The sequence below is a fragment of the Heterodontus francisci genome, chromosome 9 (assembly GCF_036365525.1).
Source record: "Heterodontus francisci isolate sHetFra1 chromosome 9, sHetFra1.hap1, whole genome shotgun sequence".
Classification (NCBI taxonomy): Eukaryota; Metazoa; Chordata; class Chondrichthyes; order Heterodontiformes; family Heterodontidae; genus Heterodontus; species Heterodontus francisci.
Window position 1 is genome coordinate 49458216 of NC_090379.1, and position 27448 is coordinate 49485663.

The 27448-nt window shown below is 41.9% G+C and overlaps 1 protein-coding gene across 1 annotated transcript in view; it reads left to right on the forward strand.

The window, feature by feature from the left end:
* tdrd9 (tudor domain containing 9) overlaps positions 1 to 27448 on the forward strand; it is a 174151-nt gene that overhangs the window by 73393 nt on the left and 73310 nt on the right. The window contains 11 exon segments of the mRNA XM_068038305.1: positions 4613 to 4717; positions 5418 to 5515; positions 5867 to 5998; positions 6162 to 6324; positions 6447 to 6510; positions 16850 to 16913; positions 17637 to 17681; positions 18572 to 18625; positions 24997 to 25118; positions 25595 to 25624; positions 25626 to 25683. Coding sequence (XP_067894406.1) covers positions 4613 to 4717; positions 5418 to 5515; positions 5867 to 5998; positions 6162 to 6324; positions 6447 to 6510; positions 16850 to 16913; positions 17637 to 17681; positions 18572 to 18625; positions 24997 to 25118; positions 25595 to 25624; positions 25626 to 25683 — 935 coding nt within the window.

A 27448-nucleotide genomic window follows, 5' to 3' on the forward strand; every position in this document is an offset into this window, starting at 1 on the left:
TAATTTCAGTGCCTTGGCTGATAAAGGTAGATATCCTGTATGCCTTCTTGACAACGCTATCTGCCTGTCCATAGGAATGTAAAAAGGAAAAGATTAGCAAAGACAAATGTGGGTCCATTACAAGCGAGTCGGGAGAATTTATAGTGGGGAATAAGGAAATTGCAGAGAAACAAAACAAATACTTTGTGTCTGTCTTCATGGTGGAAAATACTAAAAACCTCCCAGAAAGGGACTAGTGTAAACCAGGAACTGCAAGATATTAATATTGGTAAACAAAAAAGTACTAGAGAAATTAATGGGACCTGATATTCTATATCCCAGAGTGCTGAAAGAGGTGGCTGTAGAGAGAGTAAATGTATTGGTGGTCATCTTTCAAAATTCCATAGACTTTGGAATGGTTCCTGCAGATTGGAAGGTGCCAAATGTAACCCCACTATTTTAAGAAAGGAGGGAGAGAGAAAAAGGGAACTACAGACTTGTTAGCCTAACATCGTCATAAGGAAAATGATAGAATATATAATAAAGGATGTGATAGCAGGATACTCCAAAAAAAATAAATAAATAAATGGTAGGATTGGGCAGAGTCAACATGGGGGATTTTTGAAAGGGAAATCATGTTTAACAAATTTGTTGGAGTTTTTTGAGGATGTCACTAGCAGAATAGATAAGGGGGAACTGGTAGATGTGGTATATTTAGATTTTCAGGAAGCTTTTGATAAGGTCCCACACAAGAGATTGATAAAATTAGAGCACATGGGATTGGGGGAATATACTGCCATGGATTGAGAACTGGTTAATGAACAGAAAACGGAGAGTAGGATTAAATGGGTCATTTTTGGATTGGTAGGCTGTGACTAGTGGGGTATTGCAAGGATCAGTGCTTGGGCCCCAACTATTCACAATGTATATCAATGATTTGGATGTGGGGATTAAATGTAATATTTCCAAGTTTGCAGATGGCAAAAAAACTAGGTGGAAGTGAGAGTTGTGAGGAGGATGGAAAGACACCAAGGGGATTTGGAGAGGCTAAGCGAGTAGGCAAACATTTGGCAGATGGAATACAATGTGGAGAAATGTGAGGTTATCCACTTTGGTTGGAAAAACAGAAATACAGAGTATTTCTTAAACGGTGAGGGGCTGGGAAAGTGTTGAATTTCAAAGGAACTTGGGTGTCCTTGTTCATGAGTCACTGAAAGCTAACATGCAGGTACAACAAACAATTAAGAAGGCAAATGGAATGTTGGCCTTCATTACAAGAGGATTTGAGTATAGGTTAAAGATGTCTTACTGCAATTATATAGAGCCTTGGTGAACTGTAGCTGAAGTATTGTGTGCAGTTTTAGTCTCTGTACCTAAGGAAAGATAAACTTGCCATAGAGGGAGTGCAACAAAGGTACACCCAACTAATTCCAGGGATGGAGAGATTGTCCTATGAGGAAATATTAAATACACTAGACCTTTATTCTCTGAAGTTTAGAAAAATGAGAGGTGATCGCATTCAAACATATAAAATTCTCACCGGGCTTGACAGGATTGATACAGGAAGGACGTTTCTCCTGGCTGGGGAATCCAGAACCAGGGGCCACAGTCTCAGAATAAGGGGCAGGCCATTTAGGACTAAGATGAGGAGGAGTTTCTTCACTGAGGGTGGTGAATCTTTCGAATTCTCTGCCCCCGAGGGCAGTGGAGACACAGTCGTTGAGTATGTTCATGACAGAGATCGATAGATTTCTATATATAAAAAACATCAAGGGTTACGGGACAAAAACAAGAAATGCTGGAATCACTCAGCAGGTCTGGCAGCATCTGTGGAAAGAGAAGCAGAGTTAACGTTTCGGGTCAGTGACCCTTCTTCGGAACTCAGCAGAGGGTTACGGGAATAGTGCAGGAAAATGGTGTTGAGGTAGAAGATCAGCGATGATCTCACTGAATGGCAAAGTGGGCGCGAAGGGCTGAATGGCCTATTCCTGCTCCTATTTCTTATGTTCTTATTTCCAGCCACCGACAGGGATCTTGCCCCCAGATCCACGGTCCCTCTGTTCCTCTACAGTGTCCTCCCATTTCTCAGTGTCCTCACATTTATTGTGTATTCCTTTGCCTAGTTAGCCTTCCCAGTTGCATTACCATACACTTGTCAGGATTGAACTCCATTTGCCATTGTTTCAACCACCTGACTGGCCCATTGATGTCTTCCTGCAGTCTACAGCTTTCTTCATTATCAACCACACGGCCAATTTTTGTATCGTCTGCAAACTTCTTAATCACGTCTCCCACATTCACGTTCAAGTCGTTGATTTATACCACAAAAAAGCAGGGGACCTACTACTGAGCCCTGCAGGTCCCCACTGGAAACAACCTTCTTGACACAAACACCCAGCAGCCATTTGCTTCCTGCCTGTGAGCCAATTTTGGATTCAAGTTGCCACTTTGCTTTGGATCCCATGGTCTTTTGTGACCAGCCTGCCATGTGGGACCTTATCAAAAGCTGTACTAAAATAGCTGTATCAAAAGATCCACTACCCTCATCGACCCTCCTTGTTACTTCTTTAAAAAATTCAACACTGTTGGTCAGACGCGACCTTCCCTTAACGGATCCATGTTGACTGCCTTTGCTTCATCCGTGTCTTTCTAAATGAAGGTTTATCCTGCATCTCAATTTTTTTCCCAAATTTTTCTCACCACTGAGGTTAGGCTGACTGGCTTATAATTAATCAGTCCATCCCTTTCTCCCTTTTTGAACAATGGTACAACATTAATTGTCCTCCAGCCCTCTGGCACCGTGCCTGTTGCCAGAGAGGATTGGAAAATGTTGGTCAGAGCCTCTGCTACTTCTGTTGCTCCCCTTCCAGCCTAGGATATATTTCATCCAGGCCAGGGAATTTATCCACTTTAAAAGATGTTAAATCCCTTAATACTTCCTCTCAATCTTAATTTCGTCTAACATTTCATACTCCCCCTCCTTAGCGATTGAAATGTCTGCATCGTCCCTCTCTAGTGAAAACATGCAAAGTATTCATTAAGGACCATACCAATATTCTCCACCTCCAAACACAGGTTATCCTTTTGGTCCCTAATAGGCCTTACTCTTTCTTTAGTTATCCTCTTGTTCTTTATGTATTTATAAAAAACTTTGGGTTTTCCTCAGTTTTACTTGCCAATACTTTTTCATGCCCTCTTTCCTTTTTAATTTCACCCTTGCGCTTTTTATACTCCTACGTTTTCTGCAGAATTGAGCCCTTGGTGTCTGTCATAACTCTCTCTCTCTCTATTTTCTTTAAGCCCCTTGACATCCAGGAGGCTTGGGATTTGTTAGTCCCACCCTTTTTCTTGACGGGACCATACTTGCTCTGAACCCTCACTATCTCTTAATGCCTTCCACTGATCTGACACTGATTTGCCTTCAAGTAGCTGTTTCCAGTCCACTTTAGCTAAATCACATCCTAGCTTAGTAAAATTAGATGTGTGGCACAAAGGGGAGATAGTTGCAGGGAGGGAAGGCTCGGTCTATACTGACGTTCCATTGAGTATTCTGACGGTAGAGTCTGCCTCCACACACTGCCTTGTCGAAGCCCTAAATGTAAGGACCTGGATTAAAATGTTAATGATGTGGAAACATGGTGTGTGGCACTGAACATGAATCTTGAAAACGCATTGCAAGCTATTTTGTGCAGGTTCTTCCACCATGTTTTCGGCTATCTTGTAGCTGGTGTACAAACTGAGATTTGGGAGAAAAGCTACTGTGTTTACCATGGTTATGTTGTAGAAAGGCAAGCAAATGCTGCTGAAGCTCTATATCTCCACCGTTGGAATCACCATTTGATGAAGTGTGGTTGATAGAAATCTGGATCTGCCGTAGGTACTCATTTGGGTTTACCTTCTTCGAGTCAGGTGCCTCAGTAACTTCTGTAAATGCTCTGTGCATCTTGTACTTACAGAAATAAAAACTAAGGATGCTAGAAATACTCAGCAAGTCAGGCAGCATCTGTGGAGAGAGGAACAGTTAATGTTTCAGTTCCATGATTTTTTGTCAGAACTGGAAAAAATTACAATTGATAAGATTGTAAGCAAATACACAGGCGGGGTTAGGGTGAAAGATCCAAAGGGAAGGTTTGTGACAGGGTGGAAGGCAGGAGTGATTAAGTGTCAGAAAGGACGATAGTGCAAGGCATAAACAGATGGTAATGGGAAAAGGAAAGAAACAAAACATGGGTATAAAGGAGGTGTAAATGGGAAATATAATCGTCACCAACACCTGCCATTCAGAAAATGGGGCAGGGGTTATGGCTTTAAATTGTTGACCTCTATGCTGAGAAGGCTGTAAAAATAATGAAAGATTGTCCAGTTTTTATGTTTATCAAACAGGAAGGTGTTGTCTGTTGCCAATTGTGCTTTTGTAGTCCAGTAAAGGGGGACATCGGATTTTAGGAATAACCCCAAATGGGTAGCTTAAGCTGTAAATGATCTATAAAATGGCTAAGTGGGCATTATTGGTCTAGTTTTGAACTTTTTTTTGAAATTACCTCATTAATTAAATCTAAAACATAAATGTATGTTTGTTCTAACAATCTGATTTGCTCAGCATGCAAATGTATTTTCCTCTTCTAAATGCTAGTGATCGACTTCTGTTTAACTCGTATACTGGTTTGTGATGAAGACACAAACTACCAGAGCCTTCGCTTGAGCTGGGCTTCAAAGATGAGCTGTAATCAGAGGAAAGGTAGAAAAAAGTCCAGTTTTAAATTCATCAAATGTTTTTTGGGAAAATAATGCATAAACTTCAGTTATAGAGCCTTCCTTCATTTATAAGACTTGAGCTTGATTTCTTTTTGTTGGGAGTTGAGCCTTTATTTGTAGAGTTACTACAACTCCATTCAAACTCCTTTGTCATTTAGATCATTTACTCATTAAATATAAAATCGGGCCTGGTTTCAGTGTGTGGTGAATTACATGTGAGATATTAAAATAGGTTAAAAACCTGAGTGGTCTTACTGATGCTTCAAATATTTCCATTCAAATAATTGCTCAAGCATTATTAGAATAAAGCAAGGAAAGAATTTCACATCTAATTACTTATGAAGTTAGTCGCTGTTATGCGGTAAACTTGGTAGCCAGTTGAGGTCCCACAAATATCAAATGATCGGTTAATCTGTTTTGGTGATATTTTAAGGAATTATTGTTGATTGTGATGTGGGGGCCGAACCACCTTCGGGTAATATCATGGGATCTTTTACATTCACCTGAACAGGTAGACAGAACCTCGAACATATCTGAAAGACCAATAAATATAATAAAGAAATGATAGCAAGATTGCGATTTGTCTGTCTGCAGCATGAAATTAAGAGAAACTCCATATTACCTGAACGCTATAATACATTGTAATTTTTTTTAAAGCAAGTTTTTGTTGACACCTTAAATAGGCCGTGCTGGTCGTGTTTCTAAAGGATACTGCTATCGATTAGTGACACATGATTTCTGGACACATTGCATCCCTGATCATGCTGTACCAGAGATGCAGGTAAAAGCCTCTTTTGCAAGTAAAAAAACATTGTTCTGCATATCTATTTTCGCTTCAAAAAAATAGGCTGACTTGAGTGTTCTTGCTTTATTCAGTTGTTAAAACAGAGTAGTGCTGACATATTTAGCACAAACGTTCAATCTTCATTTTTAGCAAAACCATTTTGAAATTTTACATGACTGCAGTGTTGCATGAAATACATTAGATGCCAGTCAGAGACAAGTGTGTAAGTTTCTGTAATTTTATTAAATGCTTTGGAAATTTCTTGCAGCTAGATAGTTTTTCTTTTAAATTGTAAGGCAGGTAGATAGAGGAAAAAAAAACTTTTCTCTTTTTCTCTGAATTTTTTAGCGTTGCCCATTAGGCAGTACTGTACTGAAAGTCAAATTACTGGACATGGGAGAACCAAGAGCTTTGTTGGCTTCTGCTTTATCTCCACCCAATTTGAGAGACATTGAACGTACAATCCTGCTATTGAAAGAGGCAAGTAGCTGACCAGTCCCTGAATACTGATCTTTTGTAGTGAATCTTTTCACTAAGTGCCAAAAATCTAATGTAAAGGATTTGCTTCAATATTGCGTAGTATTTTTATCATACAGAAGTGGTGACGAGCACTAATGGCTGTTTTGTCTTTTTATATGTGAAGATTGGAGCACTTTCTGTTGAAATGAAAGGAGTAGAAAACCCATATGATGGAGATCTAACTTTCTTAGGAAAAGTGTTGGCATATTTGCCTGTGGATCTCCACTTAGGAAAACTTGTAGTCATCGGACACGTGTTTGGCTGTTTAGAGGAGTGCCTAATTATTGGTAAGAATGTAGAAATATAGATGGAGTATTAATTTGAATAAACCATAAAATAAAAACCAGGGAACAAAACTTTGACAGAATTTCTGAAACTCATTCTAATAAACTGCAACTTTCCCTTCTAGCTGCTGCCCTTTCACTGAAAAACTTTTTTGCAATGCCTTTCAAGCAGCACCTTGAAGGATACCGGTAAAGTTGAAATTTTATTTTTTTGGTGTGGAGGCTGGGGATGGGATGGTGGTGAGAAGGAGAGGAAAAGGCAAACAGGAGAGAAAAGGATGTTCATCTAATAGAATGTTCCTCCATCCACTGGGCCAAATCTTGTCTGGGATTCCCCACCGACCGAGCCCAGAACTTGCACCTTTCTCTAGTTTCTCTCCTATCTCCCCATATGCCCTCTCAAAGCTCATCTTGTCCATGAGACTTACCTCCTGCTCCCTCGATCATATTCCCACCAAATTGCTGACCATCCAACTTCCCTTCCTCGCTTCTGTGATTACTGATTGCTCAGGTACTGTCACCTTTTCCTTCAAATTTGCCATCATCACTCCTCTCCTCAAAAAACCGACCCTTGATCCCTTCATCCTTGTAAACTGCTGCCGCTTCTCAAACCTGCCTTTCCTCTCCACAGTCCTTCAAAGTGCTGTTGCCTCCCAAACCCATGCCAATTTTTCCCCAGAACTCCATGTTAGAATCCCTCCAATCAGGTTCCACCCCTGCCACCGTACTGCAACAACCCTTAGCAAAGTCACAAATGGCATCCTGTGTGGCTTTATCTATGGTAAACTATCCCTCCTTTATCCTTCTCGACCTATCTGCAACCTTTGACATGGTTGACCTCACCATCTACCTCCAGCATGTCTCCACCTTTATCCAGTTGGATGGGACTGCACTTGCCTGTTCCATTCTTATCTATCCAGCCATGGCCAGAGAAATCACCCACAATGGCTTCTCTTCAGCTCCTGCACTATTAGCTCTGGTGTCTCCCAAGGATCTGTCCTTTGTGGGGGGGTGCGAGGGCGGGTGGCCAAGTTTCATGGGGTTGGAGACAGGTTTGGCGACTAGTTAGCAGTGGAATCGAAGGAGACTGGCCAGAGATTACAGAATGACCTAAACAAAATGTGTGAATGTGCCAATCTAGAGCTGACAAACTTCAAAACTAGCAAGTGTAAAGTATTGTAAATGGGAAAGAAAAATGGGCAATGTACGTACTTGAGGCATAGTACAGCTTAGAAGGAGGCCAGTTGTCCCATTAACTGTGCGCCGTCTCTTTCGAAGAGCAATCCTGTTAGTCCTTCTCCCTCTTTTCCTCCATCTCCCTGCAATTATTTTTCCTTTTAATTATTTATCCAATTCCGCTATTTAAGTACGGGCCCAATTTAAACACGCCAGCTGCTGTTTCTCTGCTGTTACTTCAGATTGGAAGAGTATCGAAGATTTGTTTTACAGGGTGTCTTAAGAGCCAGAGAACTTAACATAAACAGGAGTAGGAGAAAACCATACGGCCCCTCGAGCCTGCACCATCATTCAACACAATCATGGCTGATCTTCTGCCTCAACTCCATTTTCCTGCCCACTTCCCATATCCCTTGATTTTCTGAGTGACCAAAAATCAGAGGCCTGGAACCTGGGGCAGGGCAGCCCCTCGATTCACTGATGCAGACCTGCTGGTTGTAAGGGAGAGGAGGGATGTCCTCTTTTTGGAGGGTGGCAGGAGGAAGCCATCCACCCAGACTAAGCAGGCCTGAATGGACAGTGAGCAAAAGTATGGTCTGTCGAAGTTGGATACAGTACTGGATGAAATTCATTGACCTGGTGTGTTCTGGCAAGGTGAGGGCAACCCCCAATCCTTAGGACAGGCCTTTAGGTATTCACCCTCGAGCAGACACACCAGCTGAGGAGCATCAGGGCACATACTGCTCCTGAACTTACTGACCCCTCAGAATGGCTCAGGGCCACAGGGCAGTTGAGAACTTGCCAGTGTTGAAATGTGCAGCCTCTGATGTAAAGGAACAACAGGCAATGGCCATTGAGGACAGAATGCCTTAACTCTCTTTTGTCCTTGCAGGAGAGACAGGCTCATAATGCCTGGTAGAAGGGCCCGCTATCTTCACGTCGTCACAGCATTGGAGGCGGGAGCTATGGCAATAGACAGGATCGTGGACCATGAGGAAGTTGGCCAGGGAGAGAGAGGGCTGAATTTAGTGTTCCCATCATGGGTCCTGGCAGAGGCCCCAAAAGCGGGTGCTGTCGCCGCCTGTGACATGTGCAGCCAGCCAACCACGGTGACACAGCGGGTGGCCACTTAACATAATGGAAGCACAGGGCTTATCCAATTACATGATGGGGGCAGGCTCCGAGACATTGATTGCAGTGTCAAATGACACTGGAGCAGGTGTGATGTCATGTTTAAAGCGCTGCCAGCCCTGCTTGCATTGCTGCCTTTGAATGATTCTGGCAGATGCATGGCTGTATCTCAGCCACAGGCCGCCACCTTTTACAGCTCACCTCCATTAGGTCCCCTGAGACCTTTCCACTTCAGGACAAACGGACCCATAATAACAGGGAGACCTTGTGGACTAGAGGGGGAATTCCAGATATACAGCCTTTGTCAGCGTCTGAGGAGGAGGCACTGGAGCCAGCAGGGACCCAGGGTGGCCGCTCAGTAGTGGATGGTGAGACTGGAGTCTCAGCACAAAAGAATGAGGATCGTCTTCATTTGACATCCAACACACTTCTGGAGATCCACAAGGTTGGCATGGCAAGATCTGTACAGTCAAACCCACAGTGTTCTCTCATGCAGGTTGTCGTTCGCAGGAGGCTCCAGCTGAAGGGGGCAGCCGTCAACCTCTGAGGAGCAGGAGCAGTCAGAGCATGCACCGTCACATGAATCTCCTGCACTTTCCACTTGCACAGATACTTTCACCTTTATGGATTTGCGCTCAGCCTTAGAATCAGGGTCACATGCTGGTGAGAGCACTGCGCACACGCCCAAGCAGCTGGCTGAAGCTTTGACAGCCGAGGCCACTGCCAGCCAGGTGACTAGGCTCATGCTGAGCTCCGGGCTGATGATGAGCCTCTGTTATTGGTAAGGCAACATCTAGCAGAGCTGCCAGAGGCAATGTGCGGCCATGAGCGGACAATGGAGGAGTCCATCCATGCCATGAGTGCTGCCACATCCCTGGCGTGTGAGCGCGTGGCTTCCTCCGTCAAGAGGTTGGTGACCCTCATGGAGAGCCAGATCTGTACACCATTGTCTTAGCCATGAGCTCAAGGCGAGAGAAGGACTAGGCACCTGGAGTCTTTTCCAGGTCCTCGACCTTCTTTGGTCAGCAGGGAGCTTCAAGTGAGCACTGAAAGGGAGGAGGCGAGGCTGATTTCCACAGCTGGGTGCTCCCCTCCGGGAACTCTGAGTATGGACAGTTGCTCCTCAGCCCCTCTGCCAATGAGCCCAGCTCCAGCAGTTGTGATGCCTGAGGAGAGTCCTACACCTGTGCAGGAAACCCTCAGGCAGCCAGGACCCTTCAGGCCTCAGGCAGGCAGACGATGGCTGCCAAAGTCATCACCGGCCAAGAAACAGCCTGCCTCCAGCCCAGTTGCGAGCACAGGAGTTGGAAATTGTAGAAGCACTCGTATATGTGTTAAGAAAAGCATCTGGGCTTGGGGTTTCACAGGTGTTTGACATTTGCCGTTTGTATTGTGTTATCAAGTTGTATAGTCATTACAGTTCACATTCATTGTTGAAAAATGATTATTCTTTCATGCCTTAATTGTGAGATGCTGCCTTTACCCTTTTCCCCCCCCTCATAGGGCTGCCAGTGTAGGCACAGCCCTCGTTTGTTAAGCATCTCAGATGTGCCAGTGTGTGTGGTTAAGCTAGGCGCTAGGCACGGAATCCAGATGGAAGGGAAGTGACAGACTGAATCTATTGAGGTGAGTCTTTATTGACTTCACTTTGAGAAGCCACCTTGGTAGCTGGAAGCAGGTAAGTATGAGATTGTCTCTTGCCTTCCTGATCCAACGCTCAATGTACCTGGCCTCCAGTACAAGCCGTTCAAGATCCAGTGCAGCCTGCTCCATTAGCTTCTTCCACATCCTCCTCGTTGATTGAGGACTGTCAATCCATCATGTCCTCTTCATGCAAGGCCTTTCCCCTTTGCAGTGCTAGATTATGCTAAGCATAGCAGACCACCTCGATATGTGAGATCCTCACTGGGGCTGCACTGGATCGATCCAGGCCGATGGTCGCTTGGTGAAGCAGTGGCAAGTGTTGTACTTCTCCTCTGCTGTGGTGCAAGGGTTCCTCGCAGGCTTCAGTAGCCATGTCTTCAGTGGGTAGCCTTTGTCTCCGAGGATCAATCCCTGAAGGCAAGCAGGCGGCCTGAAAAGCCAAAGCATCTGGGACTGTCGTGGTTTGTAGATATCATGGCTGCTTCCCAGGAAGCGGACACACACCTGCAGGAAATGCTTTCAGTGATCACAGACCAGTTGAACATTGATGGAATGAAAGCCCTTGTTGATGAAGGCGACTAGCTGCTCTGTTGGAGACTTGATGGTCATATGTGTGCAATCTGTCACACCTTGTACATTCTCAGCCTGGCTGTCATAGTCAGTCTGGTAATGCACAAAGTCGTCAGCCCTCTTGAATAGGGTATTGGTCGTCACCTTGATGCAACAGTGAGCTGCTGCCCAGGAGATACCATACATGTCCCCAGTGGATCCCTGGAAAAATTCAGACACGTAAACGTTGAGTGCCACGGTGATCTTCAGTGCCACTGGCATTGGGTGACCACTGAATTTCATAGGTCGCAACTCTTCCTGCAGCATGGCGCATAAATCACATAAATCATGGAAAATTTAAGGCTTAGAAAGAGGCCACTTGGCCTATCGTGTCTGTGCTGGCCAAAAAATGAACCATCTATTCAAATCCCACTTTCCATCATTTGGTCTGTCGCCCTGCAGATTACGGCACTTGAGGTGCATATCCAGTCACCTTTTGAATGAGTTGAGGGTTTCTGCCTCAACTACCCTTTTAGGCAGTGAGTTCTAGATGCCCACCACCCTCTGGGTGAAAAAGTATTTCCTCATCTCCCCTCTAATCTTTCTACCAACCACTTTAAATCTATGTCCCCTAGTCACTGACCTCTCTGCTAAGGTAAATAGACCCTTCACCTCCATTCTATCCAGGCCCCTTAAAATTTTGTACATTTCAATCAGATCTCCCCTCAGCCTTCTCTGCTCCAAGGAGAACAACCCCAGCCTATCCATTCTTTCCTCTTAGCTGCATTTTTCCAGTCCTGGCAATATCCTCGTAAATCTCCTCTGTACCCTCTCTAGTGCAATTACATCCTTTCTGTAATGAGGTGACCAGAACTGCACACACTACTCTAGTTGTGGCCTAACCAACTATGAGCTATACAGTTCCAGCATATCCTCCCTGCTCTTGTATTCTATACCTCGGCTAATAAAGAAAAGTATTCTAAATGCCTTTTTAACCACCTTATCGACCTGTCCTGCTACCTTCAGGTATCTGTGGACATTCACTTGATGATCCCTCACTTCCTCTACACTTCTCAGTATTTACCACTAATCATGTATTCCTTTGCCTTGTTTGACCTCCTCAAATGCATCACCTCACACTCCTCCAGGTTAAATTCCATTTGCCACTTTTCTGCCCATCTGACCAGACCACCAATATCTTCCTGCAGCCAACAGCTATCCTTGCTATCGACAACATGGCCAATCTGTGTCGTCTGCAAACTTCTTGATCATGCCCCCTACATTTACGTCCAAATCGTTCATATATATACCACAAAAAGCAGTGCTGAGTCCTGCGGAACGCCACTGGAAACAGCCCTCCAGTCGCTAAAACACCAGTCACCTTTTGTTTCCTGCCACTGAGCCAATTTTGTATCCATCTTGCTGCATTTCCCTGAATCCCATGGGATTTTATTTTTTTAACCAGTCTGCCATGTGGGACCTAATCAAAAGCCTTGCTAAAATCCATGTAGACCACATCAACTGCACTACCCTCATCTGTCTTCCTTGTTACTTCAAAAAAATCGATCAAGTTGGTCAAACAAAATCTTCCCTTAACAAATCCATGCCTTTCTAAGTGACAGTTTATCCTGCTTCTCAGAATAGCTTCCAATAATTTCCCCACTACTGAGGTTAGACTGACTGGCCTGTAATTATTTGCTCCCTTTTTAAACAGAGGTACAACGTTAGCAGTTCTTTGATCCTCCTGCACCACACCAGTATCCAGTGAGAACTGGAAAATTATGGTCAGACCTTCTGCTATTTCCTCACTGGCTTCTTTTAACAGCCTAGGGTACATTTCATCTGGTCCTGGTGATTTATCAACTTTCAAGGATGCTAATCCCATTAATACTTCCTCTGTCCCTATGTTTATCACATCCAATACTTCACACTCCTCCTTAACTACAATATCTGTATCGTCCCCTCTTTTGTGAATACCGACGCAAAGTATTCATTAAGACCAGTACCAACATCTTCCACCCCTGCACATAGGTTACCTTTTTGGTCTTTTATGGGCCGTACTCCTTAGTTATCCTCTTGCTCTTAATATATTGATTAAAACTTCTTTGGGTTCACCTTGATTTTGCTTGTCAATATTCTTTCATGCCCTCTCTTTGCTTTCCTAATTTCCTTTTTTATTTCACCCTCCACTTTCTATGTTACTCCCGGCTTTCTGTAGTAGGTGTTGGACATAAGCTTTCCTTTTCTGCCTTATCTTATCCTGTGTGCTCCTTGACATCCATGGGGCTCTAGATTTGGCAGTCATGCCCTTTTTCTTTGTGGGAACATGTTTGTTCTGAATCTCCCCTTTGAATGCCTCCCACAGGTTTAGAGATTAGGGTGGGGGATTGTGATATACTTGAACAAATTAGCATTGAGAGGGTGGAAGTATAAGCTGTTTTAGCTGGCTTAAAAGTGGATAAATCCCTAGGCCCAGATAGGATGTATCCCAGGCGAGGCAAGGGAGGAGATTGCAGGGGCTCTGACACAAATTTTCAAATCCTCTCTGGCCACAGGAGAGGTACCAGAGGACTGGAGGACAGAGAATGTGGTACCATTATTCAAGAAGGGTAGCAGGGATAAACCAGGTAATTACAGGCCAGTGAGTCTAACTTCAGTGGTAGGCAAACTATTGGAAAACATTCTGAGGGACAGGATTAATCTCCACTTGGAGAGGCAGGGATTAGTCAGGGATAGTCAGAATGGCTTTGTCAGGGGGAGATTGTGTCTAACAAACTTGATTGAATTTTTCGAGGAGGTGACTCGATGTGTAGATGAGGGTAAAGCAGTTGATGTCTACATGGACTTCAGTAAGGCTTTTGATAAGGTCCCGCATGGGACATTGGTTAAGAAGGTAAGAGCCCATGGGATCCAGGGCAATTTGGCAAATTGGATCCAAAATTGGCTTAGTGGCAGGAGGCAGAGAGTGATGGTCGAGGGTTGTTTTTGCGAGTGGAAGCCTGTGACCAGTGGTGTACCACAGGGATCGGTGCTGGGACCCTTGCTATTTGTAGTGTACATTAATGATTTAGAGGTGAATATAGGAGGTATGATCAGTAAGTTCTGCGATGACACGAAAATTGGTGGTGTCGTAAATAGTGAGGAGGAAAGCCTTAGATTATAGGACGATATAGATGGGCTAGTAAGATGGGTAGAGCAGTGACAAATGGAATTTAATCCTGGGAAGTGTGAGGTGATGCATTTTGGGAGGATGATAAGACCCGAGGAAGTACAGAGGGTCAGAGGGACCTTGGTGTACTTGTCCATAGATCAATGAAGGCAGCAGCACAAGTCGCTAAGGTGGTTAGGAAGGCATATGGGATACTTGCCTTTATTAGACAAGGCATAGAATATACCTTATTAATCACTTTCTCAACCTACCTTCCACCTTCAGTGATTTGTATGCATATACCCCTTGGTGCCTCTACTCCTGCACCCCCTTTAGAATTTTATCTTTTATATTGCCTCTCCACAGTCTTCCGAACAAAATGTATCATTTCACACTTCTCTGTGTTGAATTTCATCTGCCACACGTCCTCCCATTCCACCAGTCTGTCTGTATCTTCTTGAAGTCAATCACTATCTTCCTCAAAGTTCACAATGCTTGTAAGTTTTGTATCATCTGCAAATTTTGAAATTGTGCACCCATGTCTAGATCATTAATATAGATCAAGAAAAACAGTGGTCTTAAAGCAGTTCCTAGAAAATCTCACTGTCTACCTTCTCCCAGTCTGAAAAACAATCATTCACCACTATTCTCTGTTTCCTGTCATACAGCCATCTTATCCATGCTGCCACTGTCCCTTTCATTCCATGGGCTTTTACTTTGCTGACAAGCCTCATATGTGGCACTTTATCAAACGCCTTTTGGGAGTCCATATACAACGTCAACTACATTACCCTTGTCAATCCTCTCTGATACCTTATCAAAATATTCGATTATTAGTTAAACACGATTTGCCTTTAACAAATCTGTACTAGCTTTCCCTAATTGCATTTATCCAAGTCACTGTTGATTTTGTCCCAGATTATCGTTTCTGTAAACTTTACCACCACAGAGGTTAAACTGACTGGCCTGTAGTTGCTAGGCTTGTCCTTGGACCCTTTTTTGAACAAGAGTGTCGAATTTGCAATTCTCCAATCCTCTGGCACCATCCTGTATCTAAGAAGGATTGGAAGACTGTAACCAGTGCCTCTGCAATTTCCACCCTTACTTCCCTCAGTATACTTGGAAGCATCTCATCTGGTCCCAGTGGCTTATGAACTTTCAGTACAGCCTCTTTATCAATTTTTAGCCCATCCAGTGTCTCAACTACCTCCTCTTTGACTATCACTTGGACAGCAGCATCTTCCTTGGTAAAGACAGATGCAAAGTACTCATTTAGTGCCTCAGCTATGCCTTCTGCCTCCATGCATAAATATTGGTTTTGGTCCGTAATCAGCATCACCTCTCCTTTTTATTACCCTTTTACTATTTACGTGCCTATAGAAGACTTTTAGTTTCTTTTTTTAGCTGCCAGTCTCTTCACATACTCTTTGCTGAATATTTCTTTTTTTTTTACTTCCCCTCTAAACTTTCCATACTCCGCCTGGTTCTCACTTGCATTATTGACCTGACATCTGTTATGCACCCTTTTTGTACTTCATCTTACTCTGTCTCTTTCATTATCCAGGGAGCTCTAGCTTTATTTGTTCTACCTTTGCCATTCATGGGGAAGTACCTCGACTGTACCCAAACCATCTCTTCAAATGCAGCCCATTATTCATTTACAATTTGCCTTCCAATCTTTGGATCTGGAACAGGTAAATTGGAATTATTCTCACCCCACTGAAATTGGCCCTCCCCCAATTAATTTTTTTATTCTGGATTGCTCCGTGTCCTTTTCCATAACTAACCGAAACCTTATGATATCATGGTCACTGTCCCCCAAAGTGTCTTCCAATTATTTGTGCACCTTGTTTTTCCTTTCCAATGTTGCATCCTGGTTCCCATTCCCCTGCCAAATTAGTTTAAACCCGCCCCAATAGCACAAGCAAATGGCCCTGCAAGGACTTTGCTCCTGGCCCTAACTTAAAACAGTGACTACACTTCAACTGTACTTCGTTGGTTGTAAAGGACTTTGGGATGTCCTGAGGCCATGAAAGAAACGGTATAAATGTAAGTTTTTTTTCCCCTTTTCTCATTTTTATTAATTGGACCATACTGTTATCTTTATATAACACTTCAATTTTATGTTATAATGAAATTGCAATTCATAAAAAATTTGGAAGGACAAAGTAAAGTTCGAGCACTGTTGCCCAATACGTTATCCACTAGCCACAAAAGTTAATTTGGAATCTAGATGAGCCTAATTGCATTGCCTCTCCCTCCCAACCCTATCTGTTCTCCCTCATTGATAGAACACAAAACAAAATGTACAATTTATGTGCATTTTAAAGCAAAACTATTAAATTTACCTCTGTAAAGGTTTTGAATCTGTTCTCTAGCTTTTTTCTAATTATTTTGAAAAGATTTTGAGCAGAAACGGAAGAAATATTTTCCAGTTCAGGTGGCTACTACTGATGGATCCTGGGCAATTAAGTACACTGCACATGTTCAGACTGCACAATCCACATTCAGCTCAGAGTGATACAGGTTTTGGGGAAAAATAATAAGTTCAAGTGCAGGCTTTTGGGCGAGTTTGAAGCCTTGAGTAAAATTTTAACAGCAGCGTTAAAAGACAGAAGATATAATTCAGTGGATTAATTTGATATGTGAAATGTTTTTATTTTGGTTAGCAGATGGGAAAAGTATTCATCATGCATTTTGAGAAAATTGTGGATCAATGGTGGCTAGGTTGCACCGTTGATGATGAGTTTACATAGACATTTTCCATTATAAATGTGGACCTCTGAATTTACTTTTGATAGATTTTTTAATAAGTATGTAAATCTGGGTATGAATGCCTAGAACTGGTGTATCTTAATGTTTTAATTCATGTTCATGCAGGAATAAAATGGAGTATTCAGATGGAACGTTAAGTGATTGTATAGCACTTGTGAATGCATTCAAGGTAATAAAATAACCACTTAAACTATGTCTGCAAACTTACACTATTACGTAAAAAGTCATTTAATAAGATAAAACATTACTGTTATATCAAATTTAGAAATTGTTTTCACCCACCTTAATACTTTCAAAGCTCAGTTAACCCCTTAAGATCTACACTTCTTAACCATTTCGGTTCAATATTTAGTACAGCCCAACTGTTTAAGAAAAATATACCATGAAAAGTTAGGAACTTAATTTTGATAGCCTTCTAACTCAGAATCTGTCATAAATATTAAGAAAATCCTAGGTTCAACACTCCAATCTGTGGTGAGTTATCTCATTTCAGGTGGGGCACTGCAATGGAGTCCACTCCCATCAGTAAGGAAGACAAAGTTGGTTTGAGTTCACCTTCCTGATCAGTATTCAGTTTTTCTGCTGAAAGTGCAATTATTTGGATGTAAAGAGAGAATAGTATTGACTCACTGGTTATTCCCTTCCCTTCTCCTGAAGTCGAATAGCCTATTGACTCAACATCAAGGCTCACATAAATAGCGACCACTTCAATGAAGTAACCACCCCCTTGACCTTGCCATTCTTCCGTGACCCCTCTACACCCACGTTCTTAATCATGGAGAAGCCAACTCTGATCATTTCTTCTGATTCCATCTTCTGTGTTCTATAGCTTTGAGCATCGTAAGACTGAGTTGCAAATAATTTATTAACCTTTATGAATTTTTCCTCATAGGCTTGGCGTACTTGCAGAGAACAAGGACAGCTGAGATTTCCGAGGGTTAGTGCACATTTCAGAATTATAAAAGATTTGCCCTCTAAGTATTTTCGACATTTATCCTCTATTTTCATTTCAGATCCATTTTTCTTATCAAACTGAAACATGTTCATACACTATATTTGAACTTAGGTGAATTATTGTAAGACTGACCTTTGTCCATTGATACTATACTAGAATCACTGATCAATGAAATAGAACACTTCGAAAACTAAATTATATTTGCTCAAAATGAAAAACTTTTTGTTTTAAAAGAAGTAAGTTCGAACTAGGTTGGAACACTCCTTTTATTCAGTTTTATAATCAAATGCAGACTGATGGGATCAAGTGACAAGCTGCAGGTAACTGTGGTGCCACATAAGTGGTCAGTGACTATCTCAAGCAGTTAAAGTATCAATCACCTCCCCTTGACGTTCTGTGGTACTACTATGGTCAGGTCTCCCACCATCGACAGAGTTCGACCAATTATATTAAAACTAGATAATCTGATAAGGGGCTTGATCCCTGAAATCATTCTATTATCTACGAAGTTCAAATCAAGAAAGTAATGAATACTTGATTTGCCTGGATGGATACAGCCACACTAAAATGATGCAAGAAGCTCAGCAATGTTGAGGCCAGAGCATTCTGCTTCATTGGTACATCTGCTACTTGACAAATATCCACTCCGCCACCACCAGAATACTCTAACTGCAGTATGTACCAACCACAGTCCTACGATCTCTACCACTGACAGGGTGAACAGTAAGAATGTTAACCTGACTTTAACTCTTGACATTCTTGACTCTTATTCATAATCCAATGTTTTGATGTTTCATGATTCAATATTTAATTTTGTCTTTATAAATTCATGTATCATGCGTCTGTTCTAACTTGTCATTAATGTGACACAGGCGGAGTTAGAATGGGGAAAATCAAATTATATCCAGATAAAAAGAATAAAAGAGGTGAGTTTATTCTTATGGGTTATTAATTTGCAACCAACACATTGTTAATATCTGGTGGTTTACTAGTTATCTTTTAGCTCTAGTTTTCCATTCTTTGAGACAGACTTCAGTTTCTAATATCAAAGGGCCATTCATATCGCTCTTCTTTTCAATAGTAAGTTTCTTGTAATCACTGAAAGGGTATTGGAGTACTCTGATAACAAAAGCTCCTTTTCAGGGATAAGAAAGTAGCAGAACTAGCACTGAGGTGAATTTTGTGTCACCTTGCCTGTGAGCCATTTCTTTCTGCAAGCCTGGTATTGCTGTTTTCGGAAGAAGGAATAGGGATATAATTATAGGAATTAAGAAAAAGAGAAGAGATTTGTCTGTCCTTTCCATGTATTCATCTGAAGGAAGGAAGGGAAGCAGGGGTAGGGCTGCATAGACCCCAGTAAGAGGAGAGGTAGTTTAACAAAAATGGAAGTGGTGTGACCCACAGAGGTGTTAAGTATCTTCACCCAGGCAGATAAATCACCAGGCAGCAGAATACCCTTAATCTACTGAAGGTTTTTCAGTTATTTCATCTGTCAAGGGCAAAATTGCTTAATCGATAACTAGCATCCATATCATCCTATCAGGAACTTGTACGTAAAATTTGTAGTATGAATAAAACTATACACACTCTGTTTTTAATTAAGAATTGATTGTCAAGTAACTTCTAATATATATTCATAAGTGCAGTTTTCAAAAAATCTTAGAACTTTCTCCCTAATTTGTTGAAGGGAATGACTAGTGGTAGGATATAGTTTCATGTGCAATCTCTGATGCTTTAAGTAGTCAGTCTTCATAAATGAACCTGTATAGTTTCCACAGGCTACGCAAACACAATTGCAGCCAAGCTGGATCCTGTGCTCAGGCCATATCTGAACCTCATTAATGCAGTGCAAACTATGTGACACAAGGTGCCGGTAAATGCAATTTTCACATTGCATGTCAAAATTAAATGAGTATCTAGTGTTATGAGTGCTTCCTTTATTTTTGTTAAATTATGAGAATTTGTGTGATAAAACTGAAAAAAGATTGCATAGATACTGGGACTTTGTTTTTTAAAAAGAGGTCATCAGAAGGTCAGAAGGGTCACTGACCCGAAACGTTAACTCTGCTCTTTCCACAGATGCTGCCAGACCTGCTGAGTGGTTCCAGCATTTCTGCTTGAAAACAAACTGTTACTGGAAGAATCAAGGAGTGCTAAAAACAAGCCCTTACTGGAAGGCACCTGTTTTCAAATAATTACCCAGACTGGGTTTTTTTGACTTGGGGCACAATGTTTACAAAGAAGTGACAGGTCAAGAGGATGAGGGCATGCTGTAATGTCAGAGGTGTCATTTTTCGGGTGAGATGTTAAACTCAAGGCCCCATCTGCCTCCTCAGGTGGATGTTAAAGATTCCATGGCACTATTTCAAAGAAGAGCCAGAGGAGTTATTCCTGGTATCCTGGCGAATATTTATCCCTCAATCAACATCACAAAATAAAAACTTTTTTTGCGATGCATTTGGGGGGTGGGGGCAAACAAAGCAAGGGAATACACAATAAATGGGAGGATATTGAGAGGGGTAGAAGAAGTGGAAGGCATTGGAGTGCATGTCCACAGGTCCCTGAAGGTGGCAGGACAGGTAGATAAAGTGGTGAAGAAGGCATTAGGAATGCTTTCCTTTATTGGCTGAGGTGTAGAATACAAAAGCAGGGATGTAATGTTGGAACTGTATAAAATGCTGGTTAGGCCACAGCTGAAGTATTGTATACAGTTCTGGTCACATTACAGGAAAGACATAATTGCTCTGGAGAGTGTACAAAGGAGGTTTATGAGAATTTTGCCATGGCTTGAAAGTTGTAGCCACAAGAAAAAATTGGATCGGCTGGGGTTATTTTCCTTAGAATAGAGGAGGCTGAGGGGGTGACTTAATTGAGGTTTACACAATTATGAGGGGCCTAGATAGACTACACAGGAAGGACCTGTTTCCCCTAGCGAAAAGGTCACTTACCAGTGGGCACAGATTTAAGGTGATTGGTAGAAGGATTAGAGGGAACATGAGGAAAAACTTTTTCACCTCGAGAGTGGTGGGTATCTGGAATTCACTGCCTGGATCAATGGTGGAGACAGAAACCCTCAACTCATTTAACAGGTACCTGGACATGCACCTGAAGTGCTGTAACCTGCAAGGCTGTGGACCAGGTTCTGAAATGTGCGATTAGTTTAGTTTAGTTTAGAGATACAGCACTGAAACAGGCCCTTCGGCCCACCGAGTCTGTGCCGACCATCAACCACCCATTTTATACTAATCCTACACTAATTCCATATTCCTACCACATCCCCACCTGTCCCTATATTTCCCTACCACCTACCTACACTAGGGGCAATTCATAATGGCCAATTAACCTATCAACCTGCAAGTCTTTGGCATGTGGGAGGAAACCGGAGCACCCGGAGGAAACCCACGCAGACACAGGGAGAACTTGCAAACTCCACACAGGCAGTACCCAAAATTGAACCCGGGTCGCTGGAGCTGTGAGGCTGCAGTGCTAACCACTGCGCCACTGTGTCGCCCTAAGATTAGCTAGTTTTTTATTAGCCGGCGCAGACACGATGGACTGAATTGGCCTCCTTCTGTGCTGTAACTTTTCTTTGGTTTCTAAGATTTATAGGGGTCAGGAGGCTTGGCTCTTGTGACATTGTTTTTGGTTATTCTTTGGACAGAGTGGGATGTGGACAGTGTTACCAAAGACAGTTGGAGAAAACTTGTTAGAGCAACACCCACAGTCTGTTCCAGCTCTCTGAAAATCCTACCAGTTTTCCATCTCTTGAGAAGCTGAGAAGCAAATGTAAGAAACTGCCTGAAACCCCTGTTGCTGCATTTTTCCTGGAAAGCCTGCCCAAACTGATCTTCAACGTTGTCGACAAGAACTGTTCCAGGAAGATCCCAGTGACAGCCATCTACATGTATTTGGAATGCCAAACCAAAAAAGAACAACTGACATCCTTTCATATCTTTTTTTATTTCTTCAAGGATTAGCAAGTATTTTGGCCAACATATTCTTTTTTGTTTTATTTTCTAATAGAGCTCATAAGAGTAAATCTTTTTTCGGTTAACGTGTGCGTGTGAGGGCTAAGGTAAAAAGGAAACTTTTTTATTTCAGCCTGTGACTCTATGCTTTGCTACATTACTAGTTAAGACTTGGTTTATAATAGAATGATAATTTTGTTGTTTATTAAAGAAACCTGGTTGGTGTGTTTTATTCTGGGATAAAAATAGAGTCTATGACCGTATCGGTAACTGGGAGAAAATTTAAATATATGTTGTGGAGAAGTGGAATGAGTAAAACAGTGCACTCCTTCTCGTTCGGTAAAACTAGAAAAATTAGGAAAAGCTTTTAAAAATTGGAGTTGTTGCTGAAACAAGTTTTTACTGCAAGTTACTGAGATTAGCAAGTATTCGGTTTGGCATTTTGTACTGACGATATATAAATCACCGAGTCAAAAAGAGAAATAAGAAAGAAAGGCAAATTCTACAAAGTCTGAAAGGAATAAGGTGCAGAAAACAAAACAAAATTCCTCCAAAAAAGTCTCTCATTGTTTTAAAAGTGAGATTTGAGACTGTAAAGAGCATAGCTGTGGAAATGAAATGTTGCAATAAGAAATTCTTCTGGTATTATCACGAAGGCTAACAAAGAATTAAGATCCTTAATGGGGTAATACATGGCGAAAATAGGGAATGAATTAAAAACAGTAACCAAATTAAATGTTTACTTCCTGGCATTATTCACTAGAGACAACAATAGTAGGAGATTCACAAAACCTTCAGTGACTTGTATGCCAACACCATGGTCAAAACCAACCATTCAATTTCCAGGGACCAATAAGTGAGATTGGCGTGAAATCTAAAAAGTTCTGAAAGTTCAGAGAAGGAGAGCGATCTTGAGGGTTTAGTGGGCAGGTCAGCAGTGCAATGTTAGTATTTTTACAAAAGCATAAGCAGTAAAGGACTTTAACCATATCCAGAGAGGCTGTTTTAAAACAGAATTTGACTTTGGTGAGACCACGGGCTGAATTCTATGGCAGACCACACGTGCAGGTTTCACTCTGTGGAGTCGCCGTGATCTTGTGCGCGGCAGCTCGTTAACCTGGCTGGGGCAAACTCTCCCGGATTACGTAGTGGGGCGTGCAAGCCGTCACCAGCAACAGCGTCCGGCGCCACTGCGCAGGCGTGTCGCCAATTTTAAAGGGCTTCCAGCTCTTATATTTACTTGAAATTATTAAAGCAACATTACTTTAAAATGTGTTACCAATTATGAAATAAATGTTCCCAGCCCCCCTCTCACCTCCCCAATAAATTTACCTTTCATCCCTTGTCCTCTCCACCACCCCCCGTAACCAAAATACTCACCTCCTGTATCATGGCTGTACATCAGGAGATGACGGACACTTCATAAATGCACACAAATTAATTTATTTAAATAATTAAATTGAGGTCCCGTCACTGAGCAACAAGGGGGCCGTCATGAGGTCTTGCTGTTGCCAGCAAGATCGGATGGGCCCTGTTGGTGTTGAGGTCCGTGGTGGGCCTCATCCGGGGCAATCTTGCTAAGGCCCCCCTTGGCTGCAGGAGGAATGGGAGGTTCTCAAATCTTTTCATTCATATCTAATGCATTTTCATTCTTTGCATAAAGAGTAGCTTTGGAAGATCATATTTACAAACTAAGGACAGCAAAAGAAGATAGGGATGCAGGAAGAGCTTTTGCTAAAATAAAAAGTGGCAGATATGTGGAACAGATCACTGGCACAGCTGGTGGAATTAGAAATTTTAATTGGTTACAAGAAAGAGATGTGCATCAAGGTAATGTTGTGGATAGTTGCTGGGGGAGGCAGTGGCGTAGTGGTTATGTTACTGGACTAATAATCCAGAGTCCAGGCTGATGCTCTGGGGACATGACTTCCAATCCCACTACGACAGATGGTGAAATTTAAATTCAATTAATAAATCTGGAATTAAAATCTAAGCTAATGGTGACCATGGAACCATTGTCAGTTGTAGTAAAAATCCCATCTGGTTCACTAATGTCCTTACCTGGTCTGGCCTACATGTGACTCCAGACACACAGCAATGTGGTTGACTCTTAAATGCCCTCTGAAATAGTCAAGAAAGCCATTCAGTTCAAGGGCAGTTAGGGATAAATGCTGGCCTAGCCAGCGATGCCCACATCCCCCAAACAAATTTTTAAAAAATGGATTGTAGGTTGTCTGTCTGAAACTGTTACTATGCTGTTATACTGAGTGAGAAAGTTAACAAATACAGGGAGGTCCCTCTGAATTGGAAAGGCAAAAGTAGTACCTTGAAAGGTGATGAGACAAATCCAGTAGCTTGGCACTGGTAGTTGATAAAATAACTGATCATTGGAAACAAAGTTACTCAAGGGTCTATAAGAAAGTAACTATTAAGTGGCAGTCAATGCTGTTTCTGAATGGATAGATCCTGCCCTATATGTTTCTTGTCTTTTTTGAGGAAGTGACATCCCAGAAAGTCTTTGATCAAGTTCTACATGATCGGCTGCCACATAAGTTTAAAGCAGCAGATATCCTAGGTAAAACATGAAGATGGATAGGGAATCAGCTTGGAGAGAAGAAGCACTGGGTACAAGATCGGAAGGGATGAAAGGCAAGGAAGATGCTGAGTGGAGTTCACCATGGATCTGTAATGGGTCCCTAATTTTTTTGATCTACGTAAATTATATGGATTCAGAAATGCAGCATAGCTTGGTCAGATATTGGAAGAAAAAAATGGGGGTTTAGTTTAATACTAGTATCAAGCTAGCCAGTGGAGAAGCTGAAAGAGATCTTGGAGTGATAGGAAACGTAACACTAAACTCATAAAGAGCAGCAGTTAATGCCAGGAATACTGACCTATTAAACTAAATCAGTAGAATTTAAGTCAGGCTGTGTAGTGCTGTAGTGACAGTACTTAGGACTGAAGATAGAATTCTTCGCCAATGTACATGAAAGACATTCAAACCATGGGAACTGTGCACAAAAAGGTCACAGGACTGATCCCTGGTTTCAGAAGACTGAGTTATAAGAAACAAGTAGCAATATTTGGTCTCTGCAGTTACTTCCTTTCAAAACTGATGGGACATAATAGAGGTATGAAACTGTCATTAATGTTGGGTCTTGTGGATAAAATAGTGAAGGCAAGACCTGTGCCATCATTCAGAAGGCAGTTAGTTTGGAAATTGGGTGGATGGTCATGGAAAAAATTAACTACATGGTCTAAATGCCCTCTTCATATCTTTGGAATATGAATTCTTGTAATTGTTTTTGATTTGTTCATGTGCATTTTAGGTGGCCCAGTTGTACGAAGAGCTGAAAGAACGTGTACAATGTTTTAATATGTATATTGATCACCCTCATGGGTGTACAAATGAAGAGGATGTGTACAAGCAAAGATTCATTCTGCAGGTACTGCTTTAATTTGACAATGTGTCTATGTACAAAATTTTTTCCAGTTTAGTACATTACCTAAATCTTGCCCACAGTTTATGTCGCAACCTAGACAGCCTGATATGCTGGATGCACCTGTAATCCATTTTGGGTGTCCCTGACTTCTCCCTGCCTCTCTGCATCACTGGCCTTGTAAGGGGCAAGCAGAGATTCTGCCCCGACAAGACCCAGCAGGAAGTTCCTGTATAGGCCAGATCCTGGCACATTGGGAGTGGAGAAGGTCAAGCAATTTCACCCTTTTACGTTTTAATGCACTGATGTGGTTGGTTGTCTATCTGTTTTTGTACACTGAATAGTTCTATTTCTACCTGCCCACGTGAACTGGATGTGATTAAAGAATTCTAGGATGAGTTGCAGCTAGGCTGTGTTTATATTGCAATGTCACCTTTCCACAGTTGGGTTCGGTTCTTGTCTTTTTTATCCCTCTATTATTGTTCAGGCTGGTATGGGGGTACAATTATTTCACTGTCGTCTGAAGAAATTGCTGTGAAAGAACTGGCTCGGAAAGATTACAAAACTACTGTAGTGGTATGTAGCTGTTGATTTTGAAGAATTTTCTTGTACTTCAGCATGTGCAGCTTTTTTAAAATAATAACTGACATTTGCTCGGTAATACTGAGAAAAAAGTTGTAATAGCAAAAGTTTTTTAATGTAATTGCTGTAGTTAGCATAAATATCTATATATAGAGACTACTCGAGTTAAAATCCTTTTTTTTAACAAAATACTCCTTATCACAATTTATTTGCTTTCAGTACTGACCAACTTAATATGGATTCAAAAAAATATCCTGAACTGCTTGGTTTGTAACTACTGTTCTCTTTTTAGAGTAATTCTTTTTCTTTGTAGCTTGAAAATACTTTATCTTGGTCTCACCCAATGAAATGCAAAATATCTTCATGTAGTGTCAACATTTCACTTAATTGTACAACTTATTTTGAAAGAATTAAAAAATTGTTGATTGCACTAAAACACTAATGAAACAAAAAATTTTCAGTAGCTTCATGTTCAACTGTAAACATTGAATTTGAGGCTTTAGAGCTTGAAATCATTCTGAATTTTGTACTAATTGTGTTGTCAGGAAAAGACATTTCTTTTTTTAATTTCAAAAATGATTTCAGACAGTGTTGTGAAGGCACTTGACTATTGTCATGAATGTTGTAGTTTATGGACCAGTAATTTTGATATCTCAGAACTGCTGTACTTCACAATAGCACATTCTTTTTCTCTGTGATCATAATGAAAATGGGATGAAGAGACCAGAATTAATCACTTTTTCTCCATTGTAGGAATTAAAAATTTTTGCATTGTAAGAGAAAAGACCACGGTTTTGGGGGTGGGGGGTGGGGAGGGTGGTGGTGGGGAGTGGGCGGGTGGTGATGGTGGATGGTGGTGTGATTTTAATGAAAGACTGAAAATGGGTGCTCTACTGGTAAGGCACACCTATTTGAAAATCGAGTTTTAGCAATTTTGGTCCTAATTGCTGATTACCATAATACGAATTTGTCTGGAGGTGCTAAATAGAAACCTCCAGGTTTAGCACTAATGCTGATTAGACACGATTTCTGTGGTGCAGTTATTTGGGCTCCAATCACTCAGTTCCACTGAAGACGTGGAGTATGCAGGCTGACCCACAGCAACACGTTTCAGGATAGCTTCGGGACCAAGTGAGAGGGCACACGGGTTCTAGTACATGATGCAGGAGGTCCTGTTGGAGGAATATCCTGTACCCACAGTGGGGGTGGGGTTTGGGGGAGAAGAGTCAGTCACCCTTTCCTGTAGCAGCTGGTGGTGCTTTGCCTGGCCTCATGTCCTTCTCCCATTCCTCCTGCAGCCAAGGGGGGGCCTTAGCAAGATTGCAGTCACTAAGTACTCCCTTTTCCAGGCGACTCCTATAAGGTGTCCAGTAAGGTCGAGTAGCATAGCACTTACTCTTTTTAGGTGGATTCCTCAGAGAATTCCCAGAAAAAATATTGATAGTGTTGTTAAAATCTTGGCACAGTGTCTCAAAAAGTCTGCGGATGTGTTCCAAAAGTCCTCTTCAAGCCTTTAGCAACAAGTGAACAGTAAAAGACGATATACCATTAAGTAGCATTCAGTCTTCTGCAATGACAAATTACCTGCTTCTGTGCCATAATGACTATGACTTGTTTATTTTGGTTCTCTTCACCAAAATGGTGTGCAGCAGCCTCATTGAATGCCAGCAGGCGATTTAAGTGGCAATTAGCCCTTTAACAATCCTCCAGGTAGCCATTCCTCACGCAAGCTTCAACTCTTTTACCAAGACGGCATCTT